Source organism: Ictalurus punctatus, chromosome 9, assembly GCF_001660625.3.
Source record: "Ictalurus punctatus breed USDA103 chromosome 9, Coco_2.0, whole genome shotgun sequence".
Taxonomy (NCBI): Eukaryota; Metazoa; Chordata; class Actinopteri; order Siluriformes; family Ictaluridae; genus Ictalurus; species Ictalurus punctatus.
Window position 1 is genome coordinate 24,459,730 of NC_030424.2, and position 25,271 is coordinate 24,485,000.

Below are 25,271 nucleotides of genomic sequence, written 5' to 3' on the forward strand. Positions count from 1 at the left end.
AGAAATAGTGGACACAACAAATTTTGCAAACGAATCCCAGAACACAGCATAGTTGCACTGAGGTATGACAAAGACTTAACTCGGTTAGTTACAGTAGTGATGACAAGCATGATTGTATAAATGGTCATATTGGCATGAAATTTGAAGCTTGGAGCTTTGATTTTGAGAAGTGTGTCCAGTTGTAGATGTGAGCGAACCAGACAGACTTAAATACTAAAGCACTGCTGCATCAAGCTCTTTAGTTAGAGATGAAGCAAGTTATAAATCCCCATGTGCTCAATTCACGCAACTCAGAATTTGATTATAAAATAAATCTTGGTGGGACCTGAAGTAGACATGTTAATTATATAGACTATTTTTAATGTCATCAACAGTAAGATATGAAAGTCATAATCATAAATCCCATGCTGAATGCTTATTACATGTGCATTTCAGCATGCACTAGGTCCAAAACATTGGATGCACTAGTTTGAGGTAATGCATTAGGTGTTTAAAAGGGCAGTGTTCTTCAAAACAAATGGGACAATGAGTATTAATAACAGCACGTTAATATAATGGAATAAATGTCTCCATATTTCATGCCATATGCTTCTCATGTCCAGTGGCTTGTTAAATAGACAGACATTACATCCTGTACTACTGTGATGAAGATCTAATCATGGTATGTGATGTTTGGAATAGGTTATTTGACATATTTGTTAAGACAAGGAGTAGCTGGGTTGTTTTAGGAAATCTGTTCTCTGTTTTTTTTTTTTTTTTTTTTTTTTGGAACATACTCTGCCTCTAGGCACACTGCCAAACAAGACACCAGATGGAGACTTTTTAGATTGATTATTAAAATCGTTTTATATCACAGCTCTGTTAAATTCTCTAATCTGATTGGTCAAACAGGTGATTAATTTTCAATAACAGCACTAGTGTTGGCTAAAATTCAAATTGCAGGTGCAGTTGGTTCTAATACGTTATCGTTTCCATAGTATAAAAAAAGGGTCTAGAGTTCTCAGGGACTTGATGGACGATCCAGATGATATAAGCCTACTAATGAGCAGATTATAATTTAGTTTAGTTTGGTTTTTTAAAAGGTGCCATTTGCTTGACATTTATGAAAGGAGTGCTAACTCTTTGTAACAGTCGGAAATACTGTTTAAGTTGTTTTTTTTTCGTCACTGAAAAGTCACAGGGGGCATTTGTACTTTGCTGTGTGTCTGTAACATGACACGCTTTGTAGGCCTGTCATGGTAACAACATTTGTTGGACATATTGTACCAGAAATAATTGCAATAAATGATATTACTGTCATTTTAAGACTATTTTAAGCCACTAATATGTAAGGTATAATCCAAAGCTAGATTTTAATGCATGGCGTAGAGACAGAGAACCAACCACCAGAGGATTATCCAGCTTATACCATGGTCACTTGCCTGCCTTGACAAGTTAAAGCTGTCATTGATGTTTGCAGTGCAAAATTTGATTGAAATGATAACAATAACAGTTAATTTTTGTTAGTTATTTTTTGATGGGGGTCATTGGCTCAAGAATTCTGCCCATTCTAAATCATACACAGATAAAGTAGTGCAATAAGATTATTTATTTGAGTGAATTACCTGCATCTGTGCCATGTCTCTACTAATAATGAAGCTGTGAGTTTAACTCTGTTACTATGGTTATAGTTGTTTAAAGGCAGCGCAGTAATTTAGAACGGTGATAAAACTGACCAGAACAATTTTAACACACACCTTCCAGCCAATCAGAATCGACTATTCGGACAGACCATGGTATAAAATGGTAATATAATAGTATAATAATGCAAGTACACCTTTTCAAAGAGCAAAAAAAAAATAATTCTTAAGAATATACAGACATTGGAATTGGAATGTCAAAAAATATTTTTTTTTCTTTTGACAAATAATATCTTTTAAATTTAGTCAGTATTTCGTCATCATATTTATTCATTTTAGTCAATTTTACTCTGACTAAAATGGCATGGAATGAGTCAACGGAATTTTAGTTGACGAGAAAATATTCTCTTAATTTATATATTGACTTAAACATGTATCAACAAAAACATATGAAAAGCCCTTGTTGTGAAAACTTGATCATGTGAATATTTTGAATTCTTCATGATTTAGTTATTCATTGTCTGCATTGTTACGGAAAGAGCGTATTCACAAGGTGACTTACCATTCTACCTAGTGCCTAACTTAAGTTCACTTGTGCATTCGGGACATTTTGTGCAGAAGCAAGTTGTAAAATTAAGTTTATATTATGTATATATCTGATTAATGTTGTGTGTGTGTATAGGATTTGTAAACAACACACAATGAGCAATATCGAGGTCAGCAAAAATGATCGAGGTCCATGTATAGTACGATAAGATTACAACATTATTATTGTGACAGGCCTAACACTATGCTGTACATTTATTTATTTATTTTTTGTCTTCAAAAATGAGGAAAAAGGTGAGGCTGGTGAGGGAGCAACTGTTTATAGCTGTTATAACATAAGTGATTAACTTGTCTCTTGGATCTGTCCCACAACATTAATTATAACTATAAATGGATAAAGTATCCCATGTCATTCTTTAATAAATTGAAAAAGAAATGTAAACGTTGAGATGTAAAGGGAATGAAACACTAGTGTCAGGAAAAGAATCAACTGCGTGGTGGGAACAGTAACAGCTTCAAACCATTTTGGTAAACATTTAGAAGCTGAGTACCTTTTAAAGAACCTGTTTAGAACCTGTTTCATGCTTCTGAAATCTGACACACGTCCTGCTCAAAATGGTGCCCTAAAACCCTGTGGTCCACTGCCAAGAGCACACTTTGGTGATGCTGTTGGTGATTTGGTGGGCCGTGTGTGTAAACATGAGAATTCGGAAAACAGCTCTGAAGACTCAAGATGCACCACTTATATGCATGCTTTGTGTGTTCACATTGTTCTCTCGGAGACAAAATCATTTCGTCGTTTCACACTTGCAAGTATGAGTGAAGTACTCCGTTGGAACCAGGTACTCTTACAGTACTCGTTCTCAGTTTAGTCAGTAATGGTACACTTCCACACTGTATTCCACACAAACTAGAATGCTAATTTCTTGATACTGCAAGATGCTAATTGTATAGTATTTGGATATCTTTTTCTCATTAATTGGATTTAATGTTGTTTTATCCACTGGGTTGCGCTTGGCTATAAAAGAATGCCTTCTATGATTAGTTTAAGATGATAATCACAAGGGCTTCTGAACCTTCTTATCAAACTTTTGAGCTGCTTGGCTTTTTAATTGACTCGACTGGCTGCTTGTTTTGGGTTGGGACCTTAATAATTTAAACATTTATATTGTAATATAGATGTTCAAAACAGAGCTAAGTGTTAATCATGTACGCTTTATGCTGTATCTAAGTTTTATCCCACCTATACTTGTTTTATGTTAGCTAAGATGAACATGCATTGCTAGACTTCATTTCACATTAATGAATTCAAAATATTCTCAGTTTCCCATATGGCTGTGCGATAAAACGATATTGGTATTTATCGACGGTATACCTTTATCGGTAACGATAGAAAAAATGTTCGCTATAATGCTGGATAAAATGTAAACAGACATGAAGTTTGGTTGCATGAGCAACACTCAAGCGTGCACTGTCCCTGGATCATAAACAGCCTGTAATATGCCTTGATAAAGTAGTGTGCTATGAGTGACGAGCAAACGGCCATGGTCACACTAGGCTTTAGCGCTCCATTGACTTCCATTCAAACGCATCCGGAAACGGCATACCGGAAACGCAAGCTCATGCGTAACATTTTTGTACTACACTGCATGATGAAAGTTCAAATTTGGTGAACTGTGACCTGCATAATCGTGTTACGTGAAGACGTGTGATCAATAGATGATCGTGACGTCACTGTGTGAGCTGTGAAAGAAATTCAGAAATGGTTGCGCTAATTTTAGCTATATCGAGCTAAACACAGCTTTGAAATATTATAAAAACAACTTGCATGAAGCCACGAAAGTTTTGATGGATGATGTCATATCCTGTTCATGCCCATATTCGCAGTGGTGTCCGACAAAAATACACAAGCATGACCACGGCATAACAAGTTGTGTATCTGTGGGGTTCAGTTGCGTCATCACCATGTGACATCAGAACTAGAGCTGCAACAACTAGTCAATAAAATCGATAATAATCGTTTCATCGTTGATGAAAATCGTCGTCAACGAATCTCCTTTATCAATTAGTTGGTCTGCGCGCGGCACGGGGGAGATTTACTCATTACATAATCTCCATCTAAGATCTACGAGAAGATATTTGTTTAAATTCTATTTTGTTTTTGACTGTTAAAACTAAAATTATTTGTTGTTTGCCTTAATAAAGTGGGTAAACTAAAAATACAGTGGTTAAATTCAAACCTTTTTTCTACTGGTGTTTGTTTACGATTAAACGATTAAAATTTATCAATAATTATCGATACCGAATGATATGAAACATTATATCGTGATAAATTTTTTAGCTGTTCTGTCCAGCCCTAACTTCCCATAAGAGAAAGTGAATGTGCATGGATGGAAAAAAGGAATGAGAAGTGTCTGTTAATAACTAAGAGGTCAAAACACCTGAGCAAAATATTACCAGATTCACATGTTGATTGGCTTATCTCTTGTTTTACTGGGAGATGTTTTTACAAAGCTCCTATGCAAAATTCATGAAGTTTGGCAGGTCTGGTAAGATAACAATAATCTGCGGTCACTGTCACCGGATATCACGACAATGTCATATTGTGTAGAGACAATAATATTGTTACACTGCATAAGCTTGGTTTCATAATATTGTTTCAAAATGCAGTATTTGCTTGTTAACATGCAGTGCATTACATAACTGAGCCAGACCCATGACTTATAAAACATGCCACCTGGGATAATGCCTGAAAAAAGGAAGGAATGAAGATGTGTTCTGTGTAGTTTGTATGAATATCTTTCTCACCATATATTCTTGCTCTCTCCAAAGTTCATACTATTGCCTAAAACTAACTGAAAGGGATATTGTGTAATAGCTTGCATGAAAAATAGCCTGAGCACTGGTTTAGAAGTAAATCCAGGGCTAATTAATAGGCTTAAGTGAACCAATAAGCTCTCTTACTTTCTGCATGCATATTTTCTTTGAACGTATGCTATTCATCTTGTGTGTGATTTTCTGTTTAACTTGGACATACATTTATTTTAGTTTATTGGCGGTAAGTCAAATGTGTTGTAGTAAGGGGAATAATGCAGCAGTGAGCCATAAATAGCTCAGGGGTCGTGACTGATCACAGAGTGTTAATGGAAGACTCTGGGGAGATCAGACAGGTCAGCTTATTCACTCTGACACTTTTTACACTTCGGCAAACTCAACTGCAGTGCTGTTTGCTTATTTCTCTATGGAGGAAGCTGAAAGCAGCAAGTTTGAGTATGGGATTGGTGAGTCACAGGAGTGTTTGGGGCTAGTGGTATTTTTATATTTATTTATATATATATATATACACACACACACACACACATTGGGGGAAATAAGTATTGGACGCATCAACACTTTTTCCAGTAAATATATTTCCAATGAGGCTATTCACATGAAATCTTCACCAGACATCAGTATTTACTCAAGAAATCCAGAAATATAAAGAAAAGGATTTAAAAAGTAAGTAAGTTTAGTAAATCATTTCAATGAAAATATATTTTTTTAAAAATCTATTGTGAATGTACAAAACCCTCTATGGCTCTAATAGGCTAAATAAACAAAATATTATTGTATGCATTTAAATTATAAGCATAATATTTGAATGCTTAATTAAAAACGTTTGTAAAATGAATCGACACAAAAATTAAATTCCACTTGACGAGTAAAAGTCCATGTATCAAAGCAAAGTTGTTCTTTATGCAAATGGATGGAAGTATAGAGTATCTGAGAGAAGTCAGTATTTGTTTGACATGTTTGCTCTGTGTTCAGACCTGAAGGGGGAGATGACTAAAGAGGAAGTGCTGAAGGAGACCACGGAAGAAGACGCAGTCCTGGACCGGTCCGGTGTTCTTTCCCACACTCCTGCTCGCCCCATTATTCACCAGGTGGCATCTGCGCCCATGCCCTCTGACTCTGGTAAGAGCTGCATCCGTACACTAGATAGAGGACAAAGTGGGAAGGTGCTCACCATCTGACTTGAGTTTGATGTTTGAAGTAGTTAGTAGTTTTCCTACAATACATTCTTTTTATTGTAAGAAATAAAATGTTGAACTTGCTGAAGCCATATGTGTTAAGACAAACTGTTGAATTAAACAAATGTTTTAACCTTAATGTACATTTTACCCAGCTTGCACCTTTGTTTTTTTTTCTTCTATCCCTCCAAAGTCCTCTATATATATATATATATATATATATATATATATATATATATATATATATATATATATATATATATATATATATATATATATATATATATATATATATATATATATAAATCCATAATTCTGTATACATGCTAACCTGTATGCCACAGCACTGAGTTTTACCAAAGCTACCAATAGTAGTAGTACCTGCTACTACTACCAATACTATTAACAATACTACTACAACTGCTATTACTACTTCTTTCAGTACTACTACTACCACCAATACTAACGCTATTACTACTGCTGCTACTACCACTACAACTGCTACCAGTATTACCACTACTATTACTACTACCAATACTTCCACTACTATTAGCTCTACCAATACTACTGCTACTACCACCACCAATACTACCACTACTACCGCTAATACTATTACCAATACTATTAACACTACTGCCACAACTGCTACCAATACTATCACTGCTGTTACCAATACTACCAATACTGCTACTAACACTATTCCCACTGTTACTACTACTAACACTATTTACCACAATCACTACTACTACTACCAGTACTATTACCACCACTACTAACACCACTAATAACACCACCATTACTACTATTAATGCTACTACCATCACTATTCTACCACTACAGTGTGTGTGTGTGTGTGTGTGTGTATACATATACAAGCTCATGTATATAAACTGATTTAAATTATATCTGGCATACTTTTCAGAGCTATTTTAATAGAATATTAATCAACACTTTATATTAAAAGAGCTTGTTCATTAATATAAATAATAATACTAATATACAGGGACTTGTATGGCAGATGTGATGCATAATCTAAACATTTTTATAAACAATTTATAATTGTTTTTAACTTTTACTGAAGGTGACATTTTGTGTAACAGTTATGGAAAGAGTCTTCAGTATCAGCTCTTTATAATACTTAGTTTTGCACCATGGGAAAGTCTTCCAGGCAGAGGACATCCAAGGGGGACTTCCCCCACTCAAAAAAGTTTTAGTCATGAGGAATTTTTTTCTTTTATTATTATTTTTTTTTAAACTTAAATCCCTTTGTTTGCTTCAAGAATTTTTGCTGCTTATTGCTAATTATCTGACTGCCAATAGCAATTTGAAAGTTTCCCTTTTAAAACCATGCTTATTTAAACCTAAACCTGAGTTAAATTCAATTCAGATTAGTTGTTTCAATGAATATGGATCAGCAGGCTTCTCTGCAGACTCCGCAATCGATTATGATTTGATACAAACTGCACCTATTGATTTTTTCCCCTTTCTTCTTCGAGCTTGTCAGCTTAAGATATGCAGTTGCGCAAATCTGCTTGTTTTTGTTTTGCAGATTTCTCTTTCTTTGACCCCAGTGATCCCCAGTGTAGGGTGGTGCTGTTGGATCCATGTACCACAGTGCCCGAGCTGTTTGCGGTTCTCAGACAGTGGGTCCCTCAAGTGCAGAAGAACATTGAACTCATTGGTAACGAGGTCAGTGTTTTGCTTTTGCAGCTGTTAAACATACACACAACTTATTCACATGCCAAGATTGTGTGGAAAGATGATCCTTTGCTGCGTGTGTGTGTGTTTCAGTGTTGGGGGGGTGGTAGTTTATCATATCTTCCTTGTTGGAACTGGCTGTAACATTAGACTTGTGTTTGTGCTTCATGTTTTAGATTCTGAAGAGAGGCTGTGGTGTCAATGACAGAGATGGTCTTACTGACATGAGCCTGCTGCACTACTGCTGCAAAGCTGGTGCACCAGGCATAGGTGAGACGTGCAGGTGTATGCCAAAGACTCTGAAAACTGGTTGAAAATACTCTGTCTGTTGTTGAAAATACATTTTAATATGAAATATTAATCTATTAACTAATCTACATTGGTGCTTGAAAGTTTGGACTTTAGAATTTTCTATATATCTGAATAAATATGACTTAAAACATCATCAGATTTTCCCACAAGTCCTAAAAGAAAATTTGATGACTTTTTATGTAAGTCATATAATGACACACTTTTTTAAATTTTAAATCACAGTGATTTGAAATTTCCCAGGGCATTTATATACTAAATATATGCACTCTTGCTTCTTGACCAAAAAAATTAGTGGACAAGAACTGATCTATAATTAATATTACACCACAGCGATGTGATAAACTCTCAATTCTGATTGGTTAGAAGATCTCGATTAATTTGACAGTAGTTTCAGTTACAAATCACAGGGTTTTTTTTTTTATTCACATGTTGTAATACATTAAAGTTCCTGCAGGGTGTCCCAAAAGTCTCCATTCATAGGGGAAATGATCCCTTTTTAGCAAAATATAACTTAATTTACAAAACCTCCTCTACATGATTGCCATTTCTTTGTAAACACACAAAGCTCCCATCTTTGCCTCTGAGTTTGGCAACTGTATCGTGTGTGTGTGATGTGCTTGCCATGTTTCCTGATAAAGTCCATCGCAACCTTGCGACAGCTTCCTAATCCAGCTATGAGAATGATTTCAATGCGTTCTTCTTTTGTCAAAGGCACTCTTAAAGGCTATCTGAAAAAAAATTATAAAAAATTTAAACTAAGTATGAAAATTTTTGAAAGATATTTTGCTAAAAAGTGTGGATTACTGTAACACAAATGGAACTATGGGAATTATGTTGTGATAAAAAAAAATCCAAAATAAATAAACATAATTGTGTATTTTAGCATCTTCAAAGTAGACATCCTTTTTGCCTAGAATTTCCAGAAATGTATTCTTGGCATCTAACCCAATTTCTTGAGGAATCCCCCTGAGATGCTTTTTAAACAGTATTAAAGGAGTTCTCACCTATGCTGGACACTTATTTGTTGCTTTTCGGAATATTACACTCCAAGTCAGCCGTTTAAAAAAAAAAATAATAAATAAAATGTTAGTTTTCTAATGAAAGAAATGAATATGTTGGCACAAATTATATTTTTGTCTACAACACCGATTTCAAACATTTAATCATACACCTTCAGATAAAAAGCTTTTTAAGATGATATGATCTCCAAAGTTTTGACCGGGTGTCTGTGTGTGTGTGCCTGTGGGTGCGTGTTATACAGTTGCAGTCAAAATTATACAACCAGGGTTAGGGTTTTTGCAACCCCCATTGCGAATCAGGTATATTGTCAAAATGTATAGACAACTTATAATGACTTCTCCAGTCTCAAAATTATTCAACCCCCAGAATAGAATCCCTCACAACAGCACAAATATGCAAAACCGGTGTTGTCTCAAGCACACCTGATACAACTAATCAAGGGCTTCATTAGTTGCACCAGGTGTGCTTGAGATGGAACACCATCTACCTGAAATACCTGACCTGGCTAGGGGCATAAAATGTATGAAATACCTGGACGGGGCAGAAAAAGGATGCTATCAATGGCTGCAACCAGATTTCCGAGAAGGCAGGTTGTGAAAAACCCTCAAGTGACTGCAAAAGACCAGCAGAAAGACTTGGTGGCAGCAGACACGGAGGATTCAGTGAGCACAATATGGCGCATACTAACCGCAGAAGGTTTCCATGCCAGAACTCCAAGACATACACCACTACTGACCCAAAAGCACAAGAAGAGTCGGATCAAAATCATATAAATATGCCACAGAAGTTTTGGGATTCTGTTCTGTGGAGCGATGAAACAAAACTGGAACTTTTTGGCACGATGGATCAGCTGTATTTCAATCATTTATTTTACCAGGATAGTCCCATTGAGATATAAAATCTCTTCTTCCAGGGAGTCCTGGCCAAAATGGCAGCAACATAAAACAAAACAATTTGACAAATGCATAAACACATAAAACAAATGACGCATAAATAAAATTATATCCAACACTCGTATGACCACAGCTCAAAGATTAATTAAAACAAGTACATGTTTCCTTCAGGTTGGCCTGTAAAAAGTTTTTAATTTTTTTTTTTTTAAATATGGGTGTGTTTCCAGCATTATAATACTCTGCAGCTCATTCCATAACCAGGGAGCATAAAAAAATAAGGAAGCCTTACCACTCTCTGAATGTACCCTAGGAACATTTAAAGGGATTGTAGTAGTATACCTAGGTCTATAGTTACAGGTGTGATAAGATAAAAAACTACAGATAGTACAGACAGGTAATTTACCTAACACTGCCTTAGCAGTAAACAACAGCATGTGTATTTTTTTTTTTCCTTTGTTACAAGGAGGACCAGCCAACAGATTCATACAAGGTACAATGATGAGTGCGTGAGAAGGCACCTGATATTAAGCATAATGCAGCATATCTGGAGAAAGAAGAATGAAGAAAGAACAGTCCACACTCCAGCCTGGTGGTGGCTCGGTGATGCTCTGGGGCTGCTTTGCGTCCTCTCGCACTGGAAACCTGCAGTGTGTGGAAAGCAAGATGGATTCATTGAAGTATCAGGAAATCCTAGGAGAAAACATGCCGTTTGTGAGGAAGCGGAAGGTTGGGCGTCATTGGACCTTCCAGCAGGACAATGATCTCAAGCATACCTCAAATTACACCAAGGCTTGGTTGTAGAAGAAGTCCTGGGAGATTTTACAGGTCCATCACAGTCACCTGACTTGAACCCCATAGAAAGTCTCTGGTGGGATTTGACAAAGGTGGTTACAGCACGCAAACCCAAAAATATTACTGAACTGGAGGCCATTGCTCATTGAGGAATGGGATAAGATTCCTCAGGAACGCAGCCAGAAGCTATGCATCTCATTTGCAGCAGGTCATAACAGCAAAAAGCTGCTCTACTAGGTACTAAAGATGCTTGCCATGAAGGGGTTGAATAAGGCTGGAGAAGTGATAAGTTGCATTTTCAGTTGACTTTGGGGAAACCACTTGAAACATTTATTGTGTTGAACTATTTCAATTGCTTTTGTTTGATTTGTTCATTGCAAGCAGCTGAAAGTCTGTAAATTTTGACGATTAACCTTATTTGCAATGGGGGTTGAATAATTTTGATTGCAACTGTATGTACATATATATCTATCATACATAAAACCTTGACATATTTGCTGTGGAATAATAAGAAAAAAACACATTGGAATGTGCTGTTTTCTGAAATACATCATCAAACCACCCCATTTGTATAGCAGCACACTCTGTCGTGTATAATACCTTGCATAGCAAAACATGTTTAATAAATGTTTATATATAAATGGCTCAGGGACATCTCTAGAACTTTAGCTTTACTTCAAAATTCCAGGATTTAAGAGTTTACATGAATACTCTGCTCAGAAACTCTCTCATGCCATTCTTTGGTGTCAGTGTACACCAAAGGCCTCAGTGCCTACTAGCTAACTACTAGTTAACTAGTACCGCATGCATACGTGATAGTAAGACATGAGTGGTAGTGTGTTATTTGCGTTACTTTGTTAAATTCTCTTTGATTAATCATAAATCTATCATTACAAAACTACCTGATTTATTACTAAAATTTGTGATAGCAAACTAGCCAAATGTTCATACTCTATAGTTTTATAGTATCTCCTAATATGGGAAGCAAATTTGTAGGTTTATTAGTAATGTAGTTAATTTGTAGGTTTATTATCTAGTAATGTAGTTAATATTGATGACAGTTGAGTAAAAATAAAACATTATAATGGCTATTTTGAGGTAAAATTGCTATAATGTGAACTTTATTGTTAATGAACTCAACATGATGATTAAAGAGCTTTGCATCTTGTGTTGTGTGTCTTTTAGGTGACGTGGAGAGTGCAGCGAGTTTTGCCCGGAAGCTCTTATCTCTGGGAGCAGACCCGTCTCTGCGCAGCCGCTGGACCAACATGAGTGCCCTTCATTACGCTGCCTACTTCGATGTTCCTCACCTCATCTGTGTGGTGTTGCAGGCGTCGCAGCCGGGAGGTGAGCGAACGTGACCGAGTGACTCAGTCCAATGCCGCATTTACTCAGACACTGGTTCACAATGAGATGACATTTCTGTGTTTAATTTGTTTCAGAAGTGGATGCCACCTGCAGTGATTTTGACTTCGGCACTGCCTTGCACATTGCTGCTGCTAACCTGTGCACAGCTGCGGTCCGCTGCCTGCTGGAGCTCGGAGCTAATCCTGCATTCAGGGTACGTGCCACCACAAAAACTCTGAACGGAGCTACGAATACATTTATTATTCATAGGCAGGCTTTAGTGGGGTTTCCGTCCATATGTTCATAAAAATGAGATTCAAAATGTATAAAGAAGATGCATATGAAAGTAAACAGCAGCAATCATCTGTGATGATTTGTATATGGATATCAATCAAATTAATAATGAAGATTAATACATTATGGTCTCGCCTTGACTATGCCCAAAATGCTACCATAGTAAGTACTACACCACCTTATTATAACTATAATTATTAGAAATTCTAACTCATCACTATCGAATTTTTGGATCTGATTGGTCAGAAGGTGTTCATTAATTTTCTATAACAGGGTAGCTCAGATATGCCAACCTTTACGCATGTTGCATATGAACTAGTGTTCAATTTGTCAGCTATTTTAAATTGGTCTTAGTCAATTTTTTATGTGATTGTTGAGGCCAAAATTACTTGATTTTGCTGTGGCTTTTTTGTGCTTTTTGCAGAAAACTACTTGAATTGGTGAAAGGGTGAAAGTGCAACTGCACAAAACTGTGTTTCACAGTGATGTTTGTTGGCAAATGACAAAACATTGCGTATTAGTTGATTAATGGTGAAGTTTTCTGTAATGAGTTGTTTATTTGGCATTTATGGACTGAGTCACCAGCGGTTTGTAACAGTCAGAGGTAAAGCTGTAACTTTAAGTTTCAGACACAGGAAAGTGTTCAGGACAGAGCTTTCAGTTTTCTTGGTAAAATGATATGAGAGAGAGAGAGAGACTTGTGAAGGAATGTCTCACTGATTTGTTATGTGTGCCAAATATTATTTGGTAGCTCACCACATAGAAATTAATATTGTAACTTCAAAGAAGAGAATAGGTAGTAAAGATTTATTTCTGCAGTGTTTACTGTACATAATGTACATATTAAATGTATATTAAGTACTGCATGTTTAACAGTATGTGCTTTATCCAGAGAACTTCACATGTCTGAGTAATTGTGCTTGAATAATGGGGCTGTCCCTTTGTACTGATGTATTCCTGACTTTACACTCCAAGCACATGATGATGTATGAACTCATCACATTATTTGTACTTAAAGCTTGTTGGATTTATCTACATACATATATTTTAAAAAATATTCAGATTCTTTTTTTTATGGCATGAAAGAGCCTTATAGGATACAGCTTCATTTACACACATATAGATGCGTGACTGGCTTTATTTCTCTCTTTCAGCCGGCTCCCAGGGGCATGAAGTTAAATTAGCCATGCTTCTTTCTTTTCCTAGAATCATTTCATTCTCACAAGGCATTACAGCCTTGTGTCCTGAATTGCTCAAACAGCAGCTTCCACACTTTCTGAACAGTAATTATTAACTTCTTATCAAAGTAACTCCTTATCAAATTACTTTGTGACCCGAGGCTTCTGACCTTCTTTGTGATTGACCATCATGATAAATTGGCAGAAGTTTTATTAGTTATGTCATGATTAGTGCTGCTTAACGTATATTTTACCACTCAGATTCATTACAACTTAAATGAGCAGTTGGTGTTTTATTGTGTAATAATGTATACAATTTATACCACAACACTGATGAATTCTCAGATATGATTGGTCAGAATGTGTGGATTGACTGTTGTAATTCCATCTGAAAGGCAAATCATGTTTAACTTTTTTTAAAAAATTTTTTAATTAATGCACTTGTTCTAATATGTTATTATTTCCAACAAGTTCTTATGTACCAGCTTGCATAGAGACTTGAATGGCAGACGCTCCACATAAACTGATTTTAAAAAATTGCATATTAGTTGATTATGGTGAAGTTTTCTGTAATGAGTTGTTTATTTGGCATTTATGGACAGAGTCACCAGCGGTTTGCAACAGTCAAAGGTAAAACTGTAACTTGAAGTTTCAGACACAGGAAAGTGTTCAGGACAGAGCTTTCAGTTTTCTTGGTAAAATGATATGAGAGAGAGAGAGAGACTTGTGAAGGAATGTCTCACTTTATATAATTGAGTTCATAAGTTTACATATGCCTTGCAGAATCTGCAAATTGTTAATAATTAAAAATTAAATAAGAAATATCAAAATTGTTTTTTGTATTGTATTTAGTACTACCTTGAATAAGGTATTTCACATAATAAACAAGATGTTTACATATAGTCCACAAGACACAACAATAACTGAATTTACCCAAATGAACCAGTTCAAAAGTTTACATATGCTTGATTCTTAAAGGGAACCCCGACTATGAAGACTTGTATGGCTTATCAGATTAAGTCTGACATCCGCTATGTAAATCCGCTATACAAAAACATAATAAAAATCCTTGCACTCGTAGGCCACCATTGCTGTTTACATTGCAATGCATTCTGGGTAGTGACGTCAAATGGTTGCAACGGTCTAGATTTTCCAGCAACCCTACAGCAATATGAACATGTCTTCAGCTTTATCAATTTGAACCCGAGCGTAACATAAGCGAGGAGGCTAATATAGAAGACATTACTCAAAATGTACATCAAAATGACGACAATCAGAGAGGTGAGGAAGCGAGAGTGGGGCATAATCGATGGTGTCTGTGTAGCCACTGCACGTCTATGCCAACCGAGAGCATTTGTTGTTCAAGGTAAGCATACAATCACAACAGGAGCTACAATCAACGACTCTGTCAGACCACAAACACTTAGGAAACAGAGGCAACTCGCCTCATATGAAGCCTCATAGTAATCTACTGATCCATAACATCCTGACAAAAGCAGTCTTGTTACACTGGCAAAGGTCCAAACAATCCAACTATGTAAAAATATTTAGTCCACCTTTCAAAAGAGACGAAACCATGCATGAATTCTGAATGGTTCAAGGACAGCTTTAATTTTATTTTGGGTATGCCTTGGCTAGGTGTCTTAGGCTAATTTTACAGGAGCTTTTCGTTAGAATATAGAGAAAAAATGCACTAACAAGATGCTTACAGGTTTGATTATATTTACAGATATCCCCTGTATCATAGCCCACAATAACTAGAAAATTACTACCAAAAGCAACACAGTGTGGCATTCTATTCCTGCTGCGGGGGCTAGTAGCTAATTCTTTTGAGTACTCAAGTGCAACCATTTTACGTCATCGACTCAGTGCATTGCGCATGTCAAGTAATGGTGGCCTCCATAGGTTAAAATATGTATTAAATATTAAGGATTTTTAAAGTAATGAAATTATTTCACGTGTTTCTAACAATGTATTTTAGTAGGAGAGGGCAATTATTGCGTGTTAAGACCTACAAGTCTTCATAGTCGGGGTTCATTTTTATACTGTGTGATCAGTATGATCTGGATGATCAATGACTGTTTTTATGTTTTGTGAGAGTTGTTCACGAGTCCCTTGTTTGTCCTGAGCAATTAAATTGCCCACTGTTCTTAAGAAAAATCCTCCGGGGCCTGTACGAGATTTGGTTTTCCAGTATCTTCTGCATATTTCCAACAGTGTCAGTCCGTTCACACTGAGGACAACTGAGTTGAGGGATTCATACAACTATTACAAAAAGTGCAAACATTCACTGACTCTTAAGAAGGCAATACACTACATTAAGAGCCATGGGGTGTAAACATTTGAACACGATGATCGGTGTAAATTGTTATTATTCTGTCTTCTGGGAAATATTTAAGCTCAGTAGTAAATGAAGAAAATAAGATCCTTAAACAAAATATTAACAATTTACACCGATCAAAGAAATAACTTGATTTCATAGATGTTTCACAACATTAAATGCAACTTTTTCTTTAATAAATAAAAACAGCTTTGGTAAACATACAGCTTTCGTCACACTAAATGTCTTATAACAGCACTGAATATTGCAACAAAAGTGCTTCTGAAGACGTAGGGAGTGAAAGCAGTTGATATATCAAGTAGATGATGTAGTAGTGGTTGTCAAAACATGACAGTCATTCCACAGTTCTGAGTGTAAATGAGCTCTTTTTTTTTTCTTTCACTTTTCTCACTTCATTGCTTCCATAACAACAACTAGCTATGCAATTAATTTAATGTCCACTGCTGTTGAAGTGACTTTCCACTGGAAGGGAGAAATCCTTCATTTTGTTGGTTTGAAAGTGCTAGACAAAAACAATCAGCCAGTCTCCTCTCAGTTTCCCCTGAAGGTACAGATCGTTGCATAGAAGATTCCAGCAAGCAACTTCAGTGTACTGTAGTAATAAAAATTGAAGGTTTTGTTGTTTTATTTAGTATCTCTAGACTAAAAATTAGGTAGTGATAACTGTTCTATAAAATATCATTGTTTTATCATTATTTTAGATTGTGTAGTTTATTAATTGCAAAAGTTTACATACCCCTAGGACAAAATTAATTATTTGTCAGCGTATAAAATAGAACTTGTTCAAACTCATCTAACAGCATTTTAAACTAGAAGTGCAGCAGCAGAAAGTGTGAAGCTTAGGCTGGGCTGAAAAACCCAAGTGTCCTGTTGAGAGTTGCAGCAAGTGACTGACTACAAACAATCAAGTGTAGTTCATCATTTTTATTCATACAAGTTGAAAAGCTCACTAGAATTAAATTTATTATAGTTGTTGTTGTTTGTGCAATTAAACATTTTAATTAATTTTGATTCTTGAAAGCATTTTGATGATGCACTACATGTATCATGATATAGAGGTTTGCAAACAATTCCCCAGTAATGCAGTAGTGAGTCTTTACTGTATTTAATGTCTGCAAAAATTTTTTTTTCTTTTTTTTTTCTTTTTTTTTTTTACATACAAATTCCTATTTTTACTTGGTTAAATTAATTAAAATATTTTAAACTGAAAAAAAAAATCTGTAAAAACGTTTCATTTTACAATTTAAAATTCTGTTTATAATTATTTAAAATAATAATAAATAATCAAATTAAAAGGTATCACAATATCCATGAAAACTCATGTTAACATGATAAAGCATGTTGTGCTGCTTCCAGTCAGTTTATACTTATTTAACAAAATATTTTTAATTGTTTTTAATGCCTACAAAAATATTTATTTAATTTTATATTTATATTTATCATTAAAAATTCTTTAGATTAAAAAGTACATTTATATTTATAAACATTCATAAAATGGAGAAAAAATAAAATCTGTAATTTGTAATATCACGTCAGCTGCTACCAGTTTATAATGATAAAAAACTACAACAACAAAAAAAAAAAACAATAAAATAAAAAAAGATATCACAATATCCATGATATCCCAGAAAAAAAAAAACATTTTTGTGATGTAGTTTATCACAATCAAAATTATATTGTCATGTCACCCAACCCTGGGATTAAGATGATACTAGAATTAGTGTTAATTAACTAATTCATCTATTTAATTAATTGGATTCTTTAATCTATTTTCTGTCATTGACTTTGGAACTTTAAAGTGGAAAAGCTTTATTTATTTTGTATTACAGAGCTGGTGAAACAGCCTTTCAGTCACAGTTAAAAATTTTCCTGCTGTATAATACATTATTCATGAAATCATTCATGTAGCTCTCTGATATGATACACCACTTGTGGTTCTCTTCCTGTTGCACAGCACAGAGTGATTCACTGCCAGAGTTGGCAGTGAATCAGAGCTCACATGTCCTGCTGTGTGGGACAGCGGTGAATAGTGCATTTAGTAAAATGATGGAGGAGGAATAATATTGGAAGGGATAAAGGGATCACAGTACTGCATATTCATAAAGACTGATCTCACTTGATCAGTGTTCATGTACTGTGTTTTTCATTCCTGCTTTTGGTTTCACTGTCAGGATGATTTTAAATAGAGGTTTTTTAGAATTGAACATAATGCCTTTGCATGGTTGCCTGTCAATGAGGACCACAGAGGATATATCATTAGAATGAAATATCCCATAAGTTTTGACTGAGGAAAATTAGAAACAAAATTAGACAGATTTGTCTGTTGTTATTAAGCTGAAGCATTCAAGTCATTGATACGTAGGAGGTTTGTTTATGCTGAGTTGCACCACTTGAGGGCACTGTGGCAACATTTAGTAGCTGTAAAGCCTCAAAACCGCAGTAAGCTCCAGCAGTGAGCATGGTGTGATAGCTGTGTGGTTAGTGCATCAGTATGAAACAATGATTCAGTCAGGAGTTATGACCACTCTCGCTTCATATCAGTAGCAGAGGAATCACTGAGCATGGGTAATCATTTATTTTCAAATCCTGGACTGTTTCTACATGAGTTTGCATTTCTGGGATGAATTTTGGGATAATTTCTGACTAAATTAGCTTAAAATCTAGAGCTTCCTATAATGTAATGCCATTTTGACTTTGATAACTAGTTAGTTAAGTTCAAGCAGCTTTATTGGCATGACCGTATAGAGGACATTATTGCCAAAGTGTTAGGAATTAATTTTTACACACATACAGGTGCACCTCACAAAATTTTAATATCATGAAGTAAAGTAATTTTTTTTCTGTAATTTAATTCAAAATGTGGAACTTTTCATATATTCTAGATTCATTACACTTAAAATGAAATATGTCAAGCCTTTTTTGATTTAATCTTGATGATTATGGCTTACAGATCATGGAATATATGGAAATGTTGGCTTTTTTGACACATTTGGACAAGCAAACATTTGATTATCTTTGAAACAGAGATTATTAAGTTGATATACTTGAACAAAACAACAAGCAAAATTAGCCTTTTCAATCATTTACTCAACAGAAATATCAATAGATGTGATATTCTTCTGTGGAAAAAAAGTAAGTACACCCATGGCTTCAGAAGCTAGTATTGCACCCTTTAGCAGAAATAACTTCTTGTAGGTGTTTTGCACAATTGTCCACCAGGCTTGCTGGAATTTTTGACCACTCTTCCATGTGATATTCTTTCAGTTGCAAGATGTTTGAGGGTTTTCTTGCATGTAGTGCCCATTTCAAATGTGCTTAGGATCATTATCCTATTGAAAGGTCCACTTTCAGTTCAACTTTCGTACAGATGGCCTCACATTATCTTCAAGCACTTCTTCAATATGATGCAGAATTCATAGTTGACTCAGTGAATACAAGCTGTCCAGTCCTTGAGATTGCAAAGCAACCCCAAACCATAACATTCCCACCATCATACTTCACAGTTGGTATGAGGTGCTTCTTCTGATAAGCTGTGTTTTGTCTGTGCCAAGCATGCCTGCTTTTACTCTATTTTTGATTCGTCTGTCCTGAGCACATTATTCCAAAAGACCTGTCTTTGCCTGTTGCTCATTTGGCAAACTGAAGCCTTGCAAAGGCTTTTTCCTGGCATGCCTCCCATGCAGGTCATATTTGTGCAATCTCTTTCTGAATGTAGAAGCATGCACTTTGACACCATCAGTTGCAAGACTTACTAGCAGATCTTGTGATGAAATTTTGGGGTTCTTGGAAACTTCTTTTTGCATCAGATGGCCTGCTCTTGGGCTGAATTTGCTGAGATGGCCAGTCCTGGACAAATTGGCAGTTGTTTGAAATCTGCACCATTTGTAGATGATTTTCCTTATAGTGTAATGATGTATTTCAAATAATTTGGAGATCTTTTTAAATACCTTGCCAGACTCCTAGGCATCCACCTTTTTTTTTTTTTTTTTTTTTGAAGTCCTTACAGAGCTCTTTAGATCTTGGCATGAGGACACCACATACCTCTCTAACAAAAGGAACACCAGATCTTCGATCTTGAACACCTGATTTTAATTTAATGGATTTGAAAGTGTGATAAATGTAGGGGTGTACTTACTGATCTGTTTTTTAATTTTTTTCTTAATTTAAATTGTCAATTTTAATTTTATGTGTCATTTGATAGTTTATCAGTTTTATTAATGAGCACAGTTTCAAAGATGATCAAATGTTTGCTTGGCCAAATATGTAAAAAGAAACAAACAAAAAAAAACAAACAAAAAGTCGATAAGGTGTACTATCTTTTTCAGATGAATGCAGTTAAAGACATATCAATAATGACAATACTAATAATAAAGAGTGATAATAGTAATAACAATACAAAATAGCAGAAATATCAGTAATGGCAATACTAATAAAGATTACCAATAGAAATAATACATAATAGCAAAAATATCAATACTGACAATTCTGTTATGAATGATAACAATAGTAATAGCAATGCATATTATCAGAGATGTCAATAATGGCAGTACTAATATAAATGATAATTGTAATAATACATAATAGCAGAAATAGCAATACTAATACTAAAGAATAACAATAGTAATAGCAATACATAATAGCAGAAATATTAATGATGACAATACTAATATTAACCATAATATTTTCGCAGAGCACATTTTTGCAGTCTGCTTTGCTTTAAAACACCTAGATCGCTGTCATTTTGTGCCACTCAACGGTCAAAATGACGGTAACAGTAAGAATACAAATGATACCAGTAAACACAACATGAGTACCAACCATAATAACCAGCGAATCTCATTTTAATTTCAAACTCTCAAATAGCTGAGCTCTGTTCACTTTGATTTAATTTCTACCCAGGATGAGATAAGCACCAAATGTCAGTTATGATTTATTTTCAGTCTCTGGCCTGTATATGTTATGCATTCACTGCAGCTGACTTGGGTCCAACTTGGGTCTGATCCTGACATCAAACTGCTTGCCGTTCAAAAAAAAAAAAAGTTTTGTTTCCACTGGGAATGATGAAAGAGTTCATCTGCATTTATGAGTGTGTGAGAGAGCAGCACTAATAGAGTAATACATTGAAGTTCTGTTTATTTTTGCTTATAACTGGTTGTTGGAAAGTCACATGAAACATTTACACAATATTCTGTCTATCATATTGATTCTATATTTGGTGTCTAAAATTTTAGGTGCATCATTTTATCACCTATAGCTTCCATCATGCATGGTATAAGGTCTTTTCTGTAATGTCCATGGTCAGTGCCCTCTAAAAACCTCACTGTCGAGCTATCTGCTAAATAAGAATACCAGTGATCGCTGCTTGTTTATATTGTGTGTCTGTGTGTTTGTTGACTTGGCTCTCAAACACTTTGCATCTCTAAGCAAAAAGGGACACTACTACACTGTGTTGCAGAGCAGCACAACACTGTGGCTCAGACTTTTTCAATATCTTACCATGATAAATCTAAAGCACCCTCATTCTCTCAAGCGGTACATTTGTGTGCGCTTAATAATGGAACATGACATCTGCTTGAAATAGACAAACGCACAATAAGCCTCTTCAGCCTCATCCGTATAACAGAAAGGCGTCCTCCTTGAAGAAAGGTCCAGCTCGGTCTGGCTATATTTAAGCACTGCGTGAGTTTAGGCTGCGTTAAATTGTAACCGTGTTTGTCTTTCTTCTTCTGCAAGCCGTAGGCCCTTTTCTGAGTGCGACACTTAATCTTGTTACTCAATTAATGTCAAGCGCGACACTTTACTGCTGGCCATCTTGGCTTCCTAATGCCAGTTCTGTGCCTGGCACATTGCATTGTGTAAGAAGCAGAGTGATTGGAGGGTGTAGGATGTTCAGGCGACTTGCTCTGCTTTCGACTGACTCACACAGCTGGTTTGATTGAGTGCCACGCTGAAATGCAAGCGGAGTGCACAGACTCAGGGCAAAACCATAGTGCAGAATGTTTCGTGGCCTGCGGGAAACCTCCCTCTATGAATAGCAGCTCATTTAAGAATTAAGCATTTCTAGTTATTTTCTTATTGAATTATTTTTTAAAATTAAATCACAGGAAACACATTGAGGGCAGTCTTCATTTACAAATCTGATGAGTTAAACATAAAAAAAAAAAAACAAGAACAATGAAAACATCAAGTGATTCATTTACCTCTGTAACTATTTTCATAAATAAATGATTAAGATGCTGCAGTTTATTAACAAGAAAACTCAGCTGTGAGCTCTTCTGAAGTTTATTCCAGGTGTTTGGAACATCATCTGAAGTCCTTATTCTCAAATTGAAACATTTGTAATTTGTTAATACAAGATACAGGTTGTTGGATTGCAGGTCTCAGAAGAATTGTTGATGAGCCATATTAGCGAAGATGTGCCAAACTGTGCTACATCAGCATTTTTGTTAGCCCCAAAACAAAGGCTATTAATTGTTTCAATGTATTTTTATGAATTCTATCAATCAACACCAATACCCAAGGCTCTGAATGTTTTATAAGAATGGCATTTTAAAAAATATATATACAGTCATGTGAAAAAAATTTGTAAGCAAAATTAGACAAGCAAACATTTGATCCTCTTTGAAACAGTGCCTATTTATAAAGGTGACACACTCTATCAAATGATATTATAAAATTGACATTGTGTGGTAATTTTTAAAATTTAAATTAACAGAAAATAGATCAGCCACATGGAAAAAGTAAGTATGCCCCTTCAGTTATCACACCTTTAAATCCATATAAATTTTTTTATCACGTGTTCAAGATTGGGTGGTAGTGATTAGAACCTGCTTAGGGAGTGCAGATGGAACCTGTCTTATTTAACCGCTCATATCTAGTGTCTGGTGTTCCCTTTGTTATTGAGGTGTGTGGTTTCCCTAAAGTTTCCCAATGAGCATACAGGCAAACACCAGGCCTTTTGGAATAATGTGCTCTGGACAGGCGAATGAAGGACAGAGTTGTTTGGCCACAGTAACAGTAGTAGGTCTGTTTGGCACAGACCAAAGACAGCTTTTCAGGAGAAGCACCTCATGACAACTGTGAAGCATGGTGGTAGAAATGTTATGGTTTGTGGTTGTGGCCTCAGGGACTAGACATCTTGCATTCATTGATTCAACAATGAATTCTGTATCATATCAAAGAGTGCTTTTTCCACAGAAGAATATCACATCTATTTATATTTCTGTTGAATAAATGATTGAAAAAGCAAATTTTCATTGTGGTTTTGTTCACGTATATTAACTTCATTAATAAACTGTTTCAAAGTTGATCAAATGTTTGCTTGTCCAAATATGTCAAAAAAGCCAACAATTTCTATGGGGTGTACTTATTTTTTCACATGACTGTATACGTCTATTTTTCACATATGGAATATATAGTATATAACATTAAGAACGGCATTCAAGAAGAATTTACATGAGCTTATCTCTGCTAAGAATATACATGTTGGCAGTCTTCCAACTTTCAGGTCTTTACACTCCATCAATTCCATCAACCAGCGATTTAGCTTGGCCCACATGCACTGTCCGAAACGTGGGTGGTCACTTCTGTCTGGTGTGAACTCTGGAAATTGTGTGGGGGAAATTAAAAAAAAAAATAAAATGTGTGAAAATAGTCTGTTTTTTCACATTCACATGTAGGCTGTATTTGGCCTGTGGGCCTTGCCTTTGACATCTTTACATTATAGGGTATGTTTAGGGCAATGCTAGCTAAGCGGTTAAAGTTCTACCAGAAAGCTCCTGCTGGATCATTGAGCAAGGCTTGTATGCACTCCCACCATGCTGAAACGTGCTGAGGTGCATATTAACCGTTTAGCAATAGCACTTTTTAATTGGACCCCATCCTGTGGCAGTGCAGAAGCCACATGAAACCTATGCTTTTCTGCTTTTTCAGCTATAGCAGCAGTCGCAGATGGAATTGAAACGCAAGATCACTGAAAGGGAAAATATGCGTGAAATATGTTTCAAGCTAACTTCGACCTGAGAATTCACGAGTCTCTGTGTCAAAATGGGTAAAAAGTGGGACTATTTGATTGGTAAAAAAAAATTGCCTTGTTGCTTTCTTATGGTTGCTTGGTGCCCATAGAGATACCCAGGGAGTGGTGAAATTTTTGTTGTTAGCATGTTTACACTTCTGCGTGACACTTCTGCTGGTGGTGTTAATCATTTAATTGTTTTCCTTCTAGCAAGTGGCATCTAATAGTTGATTATTCTATGAAACTGTGTCATTCTGAAACTTTGATCTCTGGATTCTCATTTACCTCCTTCACCATTCCTTTCTCACAAACGTTCTTATGATGTTTTGTTAAAGGAAAGGTCAGACAGTTCTTCAGTTGTTTGAGTGGAAAATGTAACTACTTTTACCCATTCTTTGAAATGTGCCAATTTTATACATACAATATATTGTATAAGTTGCCAGTGCTTATGCCATTCTCTGCTTTTGGTTCTGTTTGATCAGAATGATAAGGGACAATGTCCGGTAGACGTGGTGCCTGAGCCTCTTGACATGCCTCTTGAGATGGCAGATGCTGCAGCTCAGGCCAAAGAGCTGAGGACATTGCTGAGGGACGTTCTACCCCAACCTGTCATTCCTCGACCTCTCGTTCCCGGGCAACCCCTCGACCTTCACTCGGAGAAGGCCCGAGCACATCTCACCAACATGGGCATCCACCTCGGAGACAAGGTCGTCATTGCTGGCCAGAAGGTACCATTCAATCTGATAATTTGGTTCATGACAACAGGCAACCAAAAATAGTGTAGTTATTTTCAAGTGATTATACACTTCTCATACAGGACTGATCATGTTAGCTGTAACACAAAACTGCTAGATTCACATGTAAAATATGAAGTATATTCCCATTTGTCCATTTCTATCCTTAAAAGTAAGCACACACCTCTTCCCAGTCTTCTCTCTTCTCCTCATCTTCTACCTCCGTTTTAAGGAATCCCACGCCCATGTAGAATTACTATGGGTTTTGCCTCTGGCATAAATTCAGCAGCTGCCAAAAACTTCCCACTTCTCCCCTTTACTGTTTCACAACCACTTCTTGTACTAGTATCTGTTGTAGGTGTGGGATGCACTTGAAAATCCAATGTAGTTTTACATTTGTAACAACTTGGCTTTTGATGCTTAATATGTTGTATGAATATTGTAATAATTTACAATGGTAGATTTTAGGTAAA

The 25,271-nt window shown here is 35.8% G+C and overlaps 1 protein-coding gene across 5 annotated transcripts in view; it reads left to right on the forward strand.

The window, feature by feature from the left end:
- zgc:103755 (CAP_GLY domain-containing protein) overlaps positions 1 to 25,271 on the forward strand; it is a 72,688-nt gene that overhangs the window by 1,221 nt on the left and 46,196 nt on the right. Inside the window, exons 1-7 of one of the 5 annotated variants that reach the window (XR_006983081.2) lie at positions 5,270 to 5,446; positions 5,973 to 6,119; positions 7,725 to 7,864; positions 8,050 to 8,143; positions 12,076 to 12,237; positions 12,333 to 12,451; positions 24,547 to 24,792. Coding sequence is in view for 4 of the 5 variants with exons in the window: in XM_047157821.2 (XP_047013777.1) it covers positions 5,407 to 5,446; positions 5,973 to 6,119; positions 7,725 to 7,864; positions 8,050 to 8,143; positions 12,076 to 12,237; positions 12,333 to 12,451; positions 24,547 to 24,792 (948 nt within the window). In the remaining variant the exon portion in view is untranslated. Of the gene's footprint in view, positions 1 to 5,269; positions 5,447 to 5,541; positions 5,664 to 5,972; positions 6,120 to 7,724; positions 7,865 to 8,049; positions 8,144 to 12,075; positions 12,238 to 12,332; positions 12,452 to 24,546; positions 24,793 to 25,271 lie in introns of those variants that run through there. The other 4 variants (XM_047157821.2, XM_047157822.2, XM_053682739.1 and 1 more) reach the window with 4 other exon arrangements.